Source organism: Hemiscyllium ocellatum, chromosome 9, assembly GCF_020745735.1.
Source record: "Hemiscyllium ocellatum isolate sHemOce1 chromosome 9, sHemOce1.pat.X.cur, whole genome shotgun sequence".
Classification (NCBI taxonomy): Eukaryota; Metazoa; Chordata; class Chondrichthyes; order Orectolobiformes; family Hemiscylliidae; genus Hemiscyllium; species Hemiscyllium ocellatum.
The window spans coordinates 83,723,146-83,735,521 of record NC_083409.1 but is presented as its reverse complement, the minus strand read 5'-3'; the positions used below and the strand labels follow the sequence as shown (position 1 = coordinate 83,735,521).

The 12,376-nt window shown below is 41.8% G+C and overlaps 1 protein-coding gene across 1 annotated transcript in view; it reads right to left on the bottom strand.

The window, feature by feature from the left end:
* best4 (bestrophin 4) overlaps positions 1-7,270 on the bottom strand; it is a 29,809-nt gene extending 22,539 nt beyond the window's left edge. The window contains exons 1-2 of the mRNA XM_060829590.1: positions 7,119-7,270; positions 2,261-2,355 (exon numbers count right to left, since the gene is read on the bottom strand). Of these exons, the coding sequence (XP_060685573.1) occupies positions 2,261-2,355; positions 7,119-7,270 (247 nt within the window). The remainder of the gene's footprint in view (positions 1-2,260; positions 2,356-7,118) is intronic.
* Positions 7,271-12,376: the final 5,106 nt, after the last annotated feature.

Sequence of the window (12,376 nt, the reverse complement as noted above, 5' to 3'; positions counted from 1 at the left end):
ACAAGGATGCATTGTTCTAATTGTCCAGGGCATTGGTGAGGCCACACCGGGAATGTTGTGCACAGTTTTGGTCTCCTTCACTAAGAAAGGATGTTCTTGCTATAGAGGGAGTGGAGTTAAAGTTTACCAAATTGCTTCATAGGGTGGATGTATGAGGAGAGGCTGAGTCGGTTAGGATTATATTAACTGGAATTCAGAAGAATGAGGGGGCTGTCCTAGAGAATCCTTACTGCACTAGACAGTGTAGATGCAGAAACAATATTTCTGATGTTGGGAGAGTTTAAGGATAAAGGGCCACCAGTTTAAGGCTGAGGTGAAGAGAAATGTCTTCACCCAGCGAGTCTATGTAATTCACTACCACAGAGTGAGGTGATTGAGGCCAAAACATGTGTTTTCAAGAAAAAGATAATGATAACTTTTGTAGCTAAATGGATCAAGGGATATGGAGGGAGGGCAGGAATAGAGTATTGAGTTGGATGATTAAGGTACAGAGTTGGATATTAGGGTATTGAGTTGGATGATCAGCCTTAAGCATATTGAATGGCGGGGCAGGCATGACGGGATGAATGATCTATCCTGTTCCTATCTTCCAGGATTCTATGAGTTCAAGCCTTTTAGTGGCCATTAAAGAACATCTCAACAGCTTTAATCCTGGAGAGCAAAGGATGTCACCCATTGATCTCCTCCTTCTCATTAGCTCTCCAGGGGGATAATTTCCACATAGAATTAACATCCATTGATAAATACTGTGGCTTCAACCACACGTCAGAGGTTCTGAACTCTGTAGTAAGTAACTTCCACGCTGACTCACGAAAGCCTGTCCACTCTCTATAAGGCATAAGTCAGGAGTATAATGGAATAGTCTCCACTTGCCTAAATGAATACAGGTCTAAAAATCCTCAAGAAACTTGACATCATCGATTCTGCTTGATTGGCATCTCATGTAATACTAACACCATTCTCTGTCTCCAACACCACAAATTCAGAATGGAGGGATTGCTTTATGATTGGGACTCTACTCACTGGAGTTTAGAAGAATGAGAGGTAGTCTCATTGAAACATATAGGATTCTTAAAGGGCTTAACAAAGTAAATGCAGAGAGGATGTTTCCCGTTATGGAAGAGTCTATGACCAGTGCACCTAATCTCAGAATAAAGGTGCACCAATTTAAGACTAAGGTGAGGATGAATTTCTTCTCTCAGAGGCTTGTGAGTCTTTGGAACTCCTCGCCACAGAGAGCTGTTGGGGCAGAGTCCTTGCTTATATTTGAGGATGAGATAGATAGATTTTTAATCAGTAGGAGAATCAAGGGTTATGGGGTCAGGGCAGGAAAGAGGATGTGAGGAATGTCGAATCAGGCATGATCATACTGAATGGTGGGGCAGGCTTAAGGGGCTGAATGGCCTCTTCCTGTTCCTATAGTCTGACACAGTGACAGTATTGTGTGCTATCTACAAGATGTTCCTTAACTTACTGAGGGAGTGTAGGTAACACCTGTCAAAACCATACCCTCCACCAGTTGAAGGACAAGGGTGACAGATACATGAAAACACAATCTCTCGCAAGCTCCCCCTGCAGGCTTCACTCCATCCTGACTTGGAATTATATCATTATTCTTTCACTGTGTCAAAATCCTGGAACTCCCTACTTAACTGCACTGTGGGTGTCTGTACACCACACAGACTCACATCAACCCGCGAACATCTCAGACATGGAAATTACTGTCAGTACTTTTATGTTCAAAATATAAACACCAACAACATACATTTATATTTTGCTCTTCACCTACATGATCATTTCGGTTCTCTCTGGAAGTGGAAAATGTGGATAGGAAGTAAAGAATTTCGTTGAGGAGACCAGGGGTATGAGTTAAAGGTCTTTAGGGAAGTGGAAAGACATGCCAAATTAGTTTTGAAATAAGAATTTCAGAAGGAAATTATTTAACAGCCAAATCTAGTGCTTGAACAGAAGAAATAGGAAATAAGTCGTATTTCAGTGTCAGAGAATGGAAGGATTGTAAGAATGGCAAGAATTTGCTTGTAATATGGAGTACAAATGTGATGAAATTTGAAGATGAGAATCTTGCAGATGTTGATGCTGGGGAGGTAGGATATAGATGATAAATGGAGCAGCTTGGTGGGTATCATATAGTTTCAGGAGACACAGTGCTATGCTATTGGCTCTATATAAATGGAACTTGTTAGTGACATTTTAGAATTCATTAATCATTTTATAGTAGTCTGAAGCTTTACTTACAGACCTAAAACAAATGACATTGGAATAAGACTGGTCTGTTTGTCACAATATGTAGCCACGTTCTCAAAGAGAATCTTCTGTTCATGTGATAGGAAATACCTACAATAAATAGCAATAAAAACATGCTCAGACACAGGAGAATTATCCACGTATCAATATACAGTTGGATGTAGTAAATACAATGCTAATTATATATCAGTTTGAATTACTTATTTCATTTACTGAAGTTTCAAACTGTCACTTTTGATTATAAGTTCATTAAAATCAGCCAATCTCCAAGTTACAGGAAATAAACTGCTTACATACCTTGCAGGGAATATTTTGGAGAATTTTATCATCATCTGTAGATCTCAGGACAACAGAAAACACTTTATAAACAATGCACTACAGTTATTGTAGAGAAACGCAGTCACAAAGTTCCACAAGCAGTAATGTGATAATGATCTGATAATATGTTTTAGTGAGATTGGTTTCATAATAAATACTTACCAGTGCACAGGGAAGAATTCTATACTTTTTGTCAAATAGTGTATTGGGATATTTTACAACCATTGAAGAGAGAAGGCAGGACCATGATCTCAAAGAGGAACCTTCTATGGTGTAGCCCTCAGTCAGTGCAGTACTGAAATGTCGATATACCTTATATGTATTTGAGTTTCTACAATGGGGCTCTACATCACAATCTTCTGACTCGGAGGCAAAAATCTTCCCACACATATAAGTCCACGATATTGTGATCTGTAAAATATCCAAGTCAATAACACCACGGTTGCTTTAAATTGAATTCTGGATTTTTGGAAAGTCAGCAGATGTTTGCTAATGCAGTAAGGCCATAAAATGTAGCAGCAGAAGTAGGCCATTCAATCTGTTCCACCATTCAATCCTCAACTCCACTTTCCTGTCATTTTCTCATAACTATGAATCCCTTATGGATTAACTTTCTGTTTAACCCAAGCTTGAAAGTACGTAATAACCCGGTCTGTACAGTCCTCAGTGATAAAGAATTCAACAGTTTCACTGTACTCTGAGAGAAGACATTCCTCCTCATCTCTGTCTATAATGGGCAACCCTTTACTCTGAGATTCTGCCCTGTAGTCCTAGCCTTTCCCATAAAGGGAAACCACCTCTCCATATCCACCTGGTCAAGTTCCCTGTGAATCTTTTATGTTTCAATAAGGTCACGTCTCATTCTTCTAAATTCCACTGAGTCTCAGCCCAGCGTTCTCAACCTCTCCTCCATACCCTGGACCAGCCGGGTAAATGTTTGCCGCACTGTTTCCATCTACATCTTCCCTCAGACAGGAAACCAAACTGTTCACAGTAATCCAAGTATGGCTTAATTGGTGCCAGATATTATTTTAACAAGACCTCCGTATTTCTCTACTCCATTTCCTCTAAAATAAAGGCCAACATTCCATTTGCCTTCCCTATCACTTGCTGAACCTATATGCTAGTTTTTTCTGATTCTTGCAAGATGACTCCCAAATTACGCTATGATGTAGCTTTCTATAGTCTTTCATAATTTAAAAAATATTTAGCTCCTGTATTCATTCTACCAAAATGCATAACCTCACATTATATTCCATCTGCCAAGTGTTTGTCCACTCGCTTAACCTGTCTATTTCCCTTTGTAGTTGTGTCATCCTCACCACTTCCCATCAGTGTTGACCCCAGCACTGATCCCTGTGGCATACCTCTAGTTACAAGTTGTCATCCTGAGAATACCCCTCTTATCCAATCCGCTGTCTTGTATTAGCTAATCCTCTATCCACTCTAGTGTATTACAGTGCCTCCAACCCCATGAGCTCTTATTAAATAGCCTAATATGTGGTATCTTATCAAACACTTCTTGAACTCCAAATATATTGCACTTGCTGCTTTTTCCTTTATTCTTCCTACTTGTTATCTCCTCAAAGAATTCTAATGAATTTGTCAGGTATGATTTCCCCTTCATGAAGCCATGACGACTGCTTGATCAAATTATGTACAGTATTGTTGAATGTTCTGCTTTTACATCCTTTATACTGGCCTCTAACATTTCTCAATAATAGATGCTAACCTAAGTGGCCTATAGTTACCTTTTTTTTGTTCCCAAATTTAAATAATTAGATTAGATTCGCTACAGTATGGAACAGGCCCTTCGGCCCAACAAGTCCACACCAACCTTCCGAAGAGTAGCCCACCCAGACCCATTCACCTACCCTATATTTACTCCTAACTAATGCACCTAACACTACGGGCAATTTATCATGACCAAGTCACCTGACCTGCACATCTTTGGATTGTGGAAGGAAACCGGAGCACCCGGAGGAAACTCATGCAGAGACAGGGAAAATGTGCAAACCGCACACAGAGAGTCTCCTGAGGCTGGAATCAAACCCGGGGCCCTTGCGCTGCAAGGCAGCAGTGTTAACCACTGAGCCACGGTGCCACCCCTGTTACATGGTGTTACATTGGCAGTTTGCCAACCCTCTGAGACATTTCTAGAATCTAAATATTCTTGGAAGTTTGCTACCAGTGCATCCACTGCAGCTATAAAAATAGGTAAGGGTCTTTGAGGACATGTCAAATTTCATTAGCCTCCAGGAGAAGCAGAGATGTTTCTTGACCATCAAGTTGACGTGTGTGGATCAGGACACATCACTCAAAGGAACTTGATCTCTTGACCATCTCCACCTCAGCACCACGAATGCAGACAGGGGCGTGCCCTTCAGTGTGCTTCCTGAAGTCAATGATAGCTCGTTCATTTTGCTGATGCTGATGGAGAGGTTGTTGTCTTTATACCATGCTGCTAAGCACTCTATCTCTTTCCTGTCCTCTGTCTCGTTGTTTGAGATCTGACTCACAATGGTGGTGTCATCAGCAAACTTGCAAATGGAGTTGGGGTGGAACTTGGTCACACAGTCCTGAATGTATAAGGAGTATAGTAAGGGGCTGGATACAGAGCCTTGTGGGGCACCAGTGCTGAGGATTATGGTGGAGGAGGTACTGTCGCCTATTCTTACTGATTGAGGTCTACAGGTCAGGAGGTTTAGGATCAAGTTATAGAGGGGGAGCCGAGACCTAGGTCTCAGAGTTTAGAGATGAGTTTGTTCGGTATTATGGAGTTGAACTCGGAACTGTAGTCAATAAGTAGAAATCTGATGTAGGTATCCTTGGTATCCAGATGTTCCAGGGATGAGCATAGGGCCAGGAGATGGTGTGTTGTACCTGTGGGTGAATTACAAAGGATCAAGGCAATTTGGTAGGCTGGAGTTGATGTTAGCCATGACACTTGAAGCACTTCATAATGATGAAGGTCAGAGCCACCAGGCAGTAGTCATTGAGGCATGCCTCATGACTTTGCTTTGGTAACAGTGTGATGGTAGTCTACTTGAGCCAACTGGGGATTTCAAAGAGGTTAAAGATGTTTGCAAATACTCCTGCCAGCCAGTCTGCACAGGATCTGACTGCATGACCAGGACTCCATCCAGGCCAGTCGCTTTCAGTGGGTTCACTCTCAACAAGGCTGATCTGACATCTTCTTCGGTAACCATGGGTACAGGTGCATCTGAGGCTGTTGGGGGAGGTGACATCATTTCACTTCACTCAAAGTAAGCGTAGAATGCATTGAGCTTGTCAGGTGGGGATTTACTGTTGCCTGTGAATCTGTTTGACTTTGCTTTGTAGTGTAGTCAGTCTGGGTCTCAAGCTTAATTTGGCATTACTTCTTGGTGTCTCTGATGGCCTTACAAAAGTCATATCTGGATTTCCTGTACTGGTCAGGGTGGGATGACCTGAATGCCTCAGTCTTGGACTTCAGTAAGGAGTGGATCTCCTGGTTCATCCATGGTTTCCCGTTGAGGAACATTTGGATTAACCTCTTCAGCATGCAATCTTTTACACACTTCCTCATGAAGCCTGTGACTGTAGTACCATACTTGTTTAGATTAGATTAGATTACTTACAGTGTGGAAACAAGCCCTTCAGCCCAACAAGTCCACACCAACCTTCCGAAGAGCGACCCACCCATCTCTATTCCCCTACACTTACCCCTTCACCTAACACTACAGACAATTTAGCATGGCCAATTCACCTATCCTGCACATTTTTGGACTGTGGGAGGAAACCGGTGTATCTGGAGTGGAACTTGGTGTGCATCAGGATGCATGGCAGAGTTTTGGATGAACTGGAATTTATGGAAGTTGATGGTTGGCAAACAAGAAAGCACCAGGATAATGGGAGTCTAGAGGTGACAAAGACATGGACCAGGCTTTCAGGAGTAAATGAGCTATTATAAACATTATTATATATCAGAGTCAATGGCAGTTCCACCAAGAAGGAGATCATTTGGAGGAGGGTGATAAGGGTTGGAAGTGACTATGTTAAAAGTGGTTGCAAAGTCAAGGTTCAATAGTATTCACCATCACAGTGGATGTCATAAAGGTGGTTGTGGTATGAAAATTTATACATGGAACAACATTGACTAAAAATTAGTTTAGCATAACTCTATCTGCCCTGCATTACCTTCCCTTTCATCACCAGGACACTGCTGTGCAAAGAGCCCAAGCAATGACAGGTATGATAGATGGGCACAGAATAACATTTAGAATATTGGCTTGAAATATGGCAACTTAATTGGAGGGATTTAAATGAACGGTTGCAGGAAAGATGAATATGAGTCTGGGAGGTGACAACAAGGTCAAGTAATTAGTAAAAGAAACAATGTTTGGAGTGGAGTTGTGGGTACTTGGAAGGGGATGTGATGTCAATGTTTTTTAAAGGAAATGGGATCCTAAACTGAAAATGGAAACTTCGGACCAAGAGGAAACTTCAGTGGGGAGGAGTATAAAATTACAAAGCAAAGCAAAGATGACTTTTACCTGTACGTAACACTGAATACTGAATATAAAATGATGAACACAATGAATTCCTTGTACAACAGTTTGTAAATACTTCCTTTCCATCGAAAGAGAAGTTTAGAGAATCCAGCAAATCGAGCATCTGCAACTTTCAGTGTGTAAGAAATTGTCATGGCGCCCCTTTGTGGTAACAATCTGAAAGTTCAATAAAATCTCAAATTAACAAATGCACAGATACTGAATGCATTCCTTAGATCTTTCAAATTGAGTAAGGTTGACAAATATCTGGGAGGTAATCCACTTACCTTCAAAAATTGAACAGAGTATGTCAGTTGAATTTGACTGAAGACAGAGCAGTAGCAAAACTATAAAAAGACAAGATTCTGTTGTATGAACCTCAAAGAGCAAATGGAATGCATTTACATGAAAATAATTTAGTAAGAGTGAATAATTTCCCCTGTTTATAGCAATGTACTGAATCATGAGTCAGTTTTAATTTTACTAACTTTTATTGATTACTTGATATTAGAAGGAAGAGTATATGGGTTGCTATTGGTTTTGAGAATTGTTTTTGTTTATCCCTGGAGTGTGGGCATCACTAGCATTTATTGCCCATGCCTAGTTACCCTTGGTGGTCGTGAGCAATTTTCTTGAACTGGTGCAGCTCTATTTGGAGGACAACTGATTCATCAGCTGAGGCATAGGGACTGAGGTGAAGTGGGTGGAATGTGGCAATTGGTCAATTTCCTTGCCATATTTGACTGGATGCCAAAAGATTTTATGGGATCCGGAGTCAATGTTGAGAATTGTCAGGGTAACTCCCACCCGACTATAAACGACTGTGCTGCTACCTCTGCTGGGTGTGTCCTACTGGTGGGACAGGACATATCCAGGGATGGTGTTAGTGGTGTCTGGGACATTGTAGGTAAGGTATGATTCCGTGAGCATGACTATATCAGGCTGTTGTTTGATTAGTCTGAGATAGTTCTTCTGATTTTGTCCGTTGCCCCTCATTGTTAGTGAGGAGGGCTTTGTAGCATTCACAGGCCTGCATTTGTTGTTTTTTTTGTTTCCAGTTATGTTTTTGTGACTTTCTATCAATTGCTACAGCGGAGTGGCTAGCTAGGCCATTTCAGAGGTCAGTTAAGAATCAACCACATTGCTGTGGGCCTGGGGTCACATGTAAGCCAGACCAGCTAAGAATGCTGGTTTCTAAGAAGGCCAGGAGAGGTAATGTAGGAAACTCCTGTAGCTACCTTTCTGTCAAGCAAGTATACCGTTTTGGAAAATGTTGGAGGGGTGGGGGAGTGGGCCGTCTCTCAAAAGGAAACATGAGCAGCCGGAGGTCGTTATACACATGGGTATCAACAACATAGGTAGAAAAAGAGGTCCTACGGAATAAATATAGGGAGTTAGGCAGGCGGTTAAAAAATTGGACATCAAGAGTAGAAATCTCTGGATTACTCCCAGTGCCACGTGTTACTGAGAGCAGGAATGGAAAGGTAAGACAGATGAATACGTGGCTATGGGGATGATGTATGGGACAGGGATTCAGATTTTTGGATCAGTGGAATCTCTTCTGTGTCAGAAGTAACCTGTACAAGAGGGCGGGTTGCACCTGAATTGGAGGGGGTCCAATATCCTGGCAGGGACATTTGCTAGAGCTACTAGGGAGGCTTTAGTGGGTGGGATCCTAAACAGTAGTGAGACAAAAAAGGAAGCTGAGGCTAGTAGGGAAGTAAAAGAGAGAAAGTTAAATAGACCAGGCAGGCAAAAGCATGGCAGGGAACAAGGGAGACTGATGAATTAAACTGCATTTATTTCAATGCAAAAGGCCTGATGAACTCAAGGCATGGATGGGAATATGGGACTGGAATATCATAGCTATTGCTGAAATACAGCTCAGGTCTGGCAGTTTAATGTTTCAAGGTATAGATGCTATAGGAAGGATAGAACGGGAAATAAAAGAGGAGGGGGAGTGACATATTTAATTAGGGAAAACATCATGGCAGAACTTAGAGAGGATTTTCATGGGGGTTCATCCTCTGAAGCTATATGGGTGGAACTGAGAAACAAGAAGGGGCTGATCATTTTCATGGGATTGTACTATAGGCTCCGCAATAGACAGCCAGAAATAGAGGACCAAATATGTAAGGAGATTGCAGCTAGCTGAAAGAGGGTTGAAATTGTAGGAAATTTTAACTTTCCAAACATAGACTGGGACTGCCATACTGTTAAGGGCTTGAATGGGGAGGAATTTGTTATAGAGGGGACCCCGTATCTGCGGGTGATATGTTCCAAGATCTATCGTGGATGCCCAAAACTATGGATAGTAGTGAGCCCTATCATTTAAATGGAAAGCGTATCTCCCTGGCAGCCCCCGGAATTATTTCTGGAATGTACCATGTAATATTTTCAGGCTACAGAAACTACAGATAACTGAAACCATGCAAACCGTATCCGCGGACACAGGGGTACTACTATAGTGTGTTCAATAAAACTTTCTTAATCAATATGTAAATGACCCTGCTAGAGAAGGGGCAAAACTTGACGTGCTCTTGGAAAATCAGGCGTACCTAGTGACTGAGGTGTTAGGGAGACACTTTGGACCAGTGACCATTATTCCATCAGTCTTAAAATAGCTATGGGAAAGGATAAAGTTAAAGTTCCACAAGTTAAAGTTCTAAATTGGGGCAAGGCTAATTCTGATGGTATTAGGCAGGAACTTTCAAATGTTGATTGGGGGAGGCTGCTCGCAGTTAAAGGGATTTCTGGCAAGTGGGAGGCTTTCAAAAGCAAGATAGCTAGAATTCAGGGAGACCAGGTTCCTGCTAGTGTGAAGGGCAAGTCTGTCAGGCGTAGAGAACACTGGTTAACTCAAGATATTGATTCTCTGGTCAAGAAAAAGAACAAGGCATAAACCAGGTATAGATAGCTGGGACCAAGTGAATCCCTTGAGAAGTATAGGAAGTATAGGAGTACACTAAAGAGGGAAATCAGGAGGGCAAAAAGGGGACATGATATAGCTTTGTCCGATAAGATTAGGGAGAATTCAAAGAGATTCACAAGTACATGAAGGGCAAAAGAGTGACTAGGGTGAGAATAGGGCCCCTTAATGATCAATGAGGCCATCTATTTTTGGAACTGCAGGAGATGGGTGAGATCCTAAACAAATGTTTCATGTCAGTATTTATTGTGGAGAGGACATAGAAGCTAGAGAACTTGGGGAAATAAATAGTCGTGAAAAGAATCCACATTGCAGAAGAGGATTAAAGGTAGTTAGATCCCTGGGACCTGATCAAGTGTATCCCAGGACATTGTGGGAGGTTCAGGAAGAAATTGCAAGGGCCCCAGCAGAGATATTTGTATCATCGATAACCACAGCTGAAGTGCCAGAAGACTGGAGGGTGGCTAATGTTGTGCTATTATTTAAGAAAGGCTGCAAAGAAAAGCCAAGGAACTACACACTGGTGAGCCTGATGTCAGTGAGGTTAAGTTGCAGGAGGGAATCCTGAGAGACAGGATCTCCATAGTTTTGGAAAGGCAAGAACTGATTAGGGACATGGCTTTGTACATGGGAAATCAGGTCTTACAAACATGGTTGGGATTTTTGAAGAGGTGATCAAGAAGATAGATGAAGGCAGAGTTGTAGACATTGTCTACAGGAACTTTAGCAAGGCCTTCGACAAGGTTCCACATGGTAGACTAGTTAGTAGGATAAGTTCACATGGGATCCAGGGAGAGAGCTAGTCAATTGGATTCAAAATTTGCTTGACAGTAGGAGACAGAAGGTGGTGGTAGAGGGTTGTTGTTCAGACATATGCAACCAGCGGTATACGACAAGTATCAATACTGGGTCCACTGTTTTTCATCATTTATATTAACAATTTGGGTGAGAATATGGGAGACATGATTAGTAACATTGCAGATGTCAACAAATTGACACCAGCGAGCTGAGGGATAGCAGATGGACTTTAATTTAGGTAAATGTGAGATGTTGAATTTTGGTGAAATAAACTAGGGCAGGTGAAATAGAACAGTTAATGGTTGGACACTGGGGAGTGCTGTCGAACAGAGACACCTAGAGGTTCAAGTACATAGTTTCTTGAAAGTGGAATCACAGGTGAACATGGCGGTGAAGAAGGTGTTAGGTATACTTGCCTTCATTGGTCTGAGTATTGTGTTCAGGAGTTGGAATGTCATGTTATGGCTGTACAAAGCATTGGTAAGGCCACATCTGGAATACTGCATACAGTTCTGGTCACTCTACTTTCAGAAGGATATTATTAACCTGGAAAGGGTGCAAAAGGATTTACGGGGATGGTACCGAGACTGGAAGGTTTGAGATATAAGGAAAGTCAGGATAGGCTGGGACATTTCTCCCTGGAACGTAGGCAGCTGAGCATTGATCTTATAGATGTTTGTAAGATCATGACAGGCATAGATGAGGCTAATAACCAGGGTCTTTACCCCAGTGTAGGGGAGTCCAAAATAGAAAGCACAAGTTTAAGGTGAGAGGGGGAAATATTTAAAATGGACCTGAGGGGTCTTTTTCACACAGAAGGTGGTGCTTATATGAAATGAACTATCAGAGAAAGTGATAGAGGTGAGTACAATTATAACATTTAAAAGACATTTGGACTGGTACATGGATAGGAAATATTTAGAGGGATATGGACCAAATGCAGATAAATGGGACTAGTTCAGTTTAGGAAAGCTGGTCGACATGAACACATTGGACTGAAGGGTACGTTTCCATGCTGTATGACTCTATGATTCTAAGTTCAGCAGAAGCACTGGAGGAACTGCATAAGTAAATAAAAATGGCCATTTATGTGATTATCTCATTTGAGTGAGTGAGTTTCACCATCATCTGCGTGACATTGAAAGATCTCAGCAGAGGTTTGCAACTCAGATAAGACGATAAGACCAATAAGAAATAGGAGCAGGAATAGGCCATTCAGCCCCTTGAACCTGCTCCACCATTCAATAGGATCATGGCTGATCTGACATTCCTTACGTCCACTTTCCTGCCCTTTCCTTTTAACCCCTGATTCTCTGACAGAACAAGACTCTATCTCTCTCAGCCTTATATACACACAAGGACGATGTTCCCACAGCTCTCTGGAGCAAGGAGTTCCAAAGACTCACAACCTTCTGAGAGGAGAAATTTCTCCTCATTTCAGTTTTGATAGCAATGTCAAAGATAGTTTTAATTTGCGGGCGCGTCACTAATGAGGCTATAGTTATTGCCATCCCAGGTTTTCCGTTTATATCCA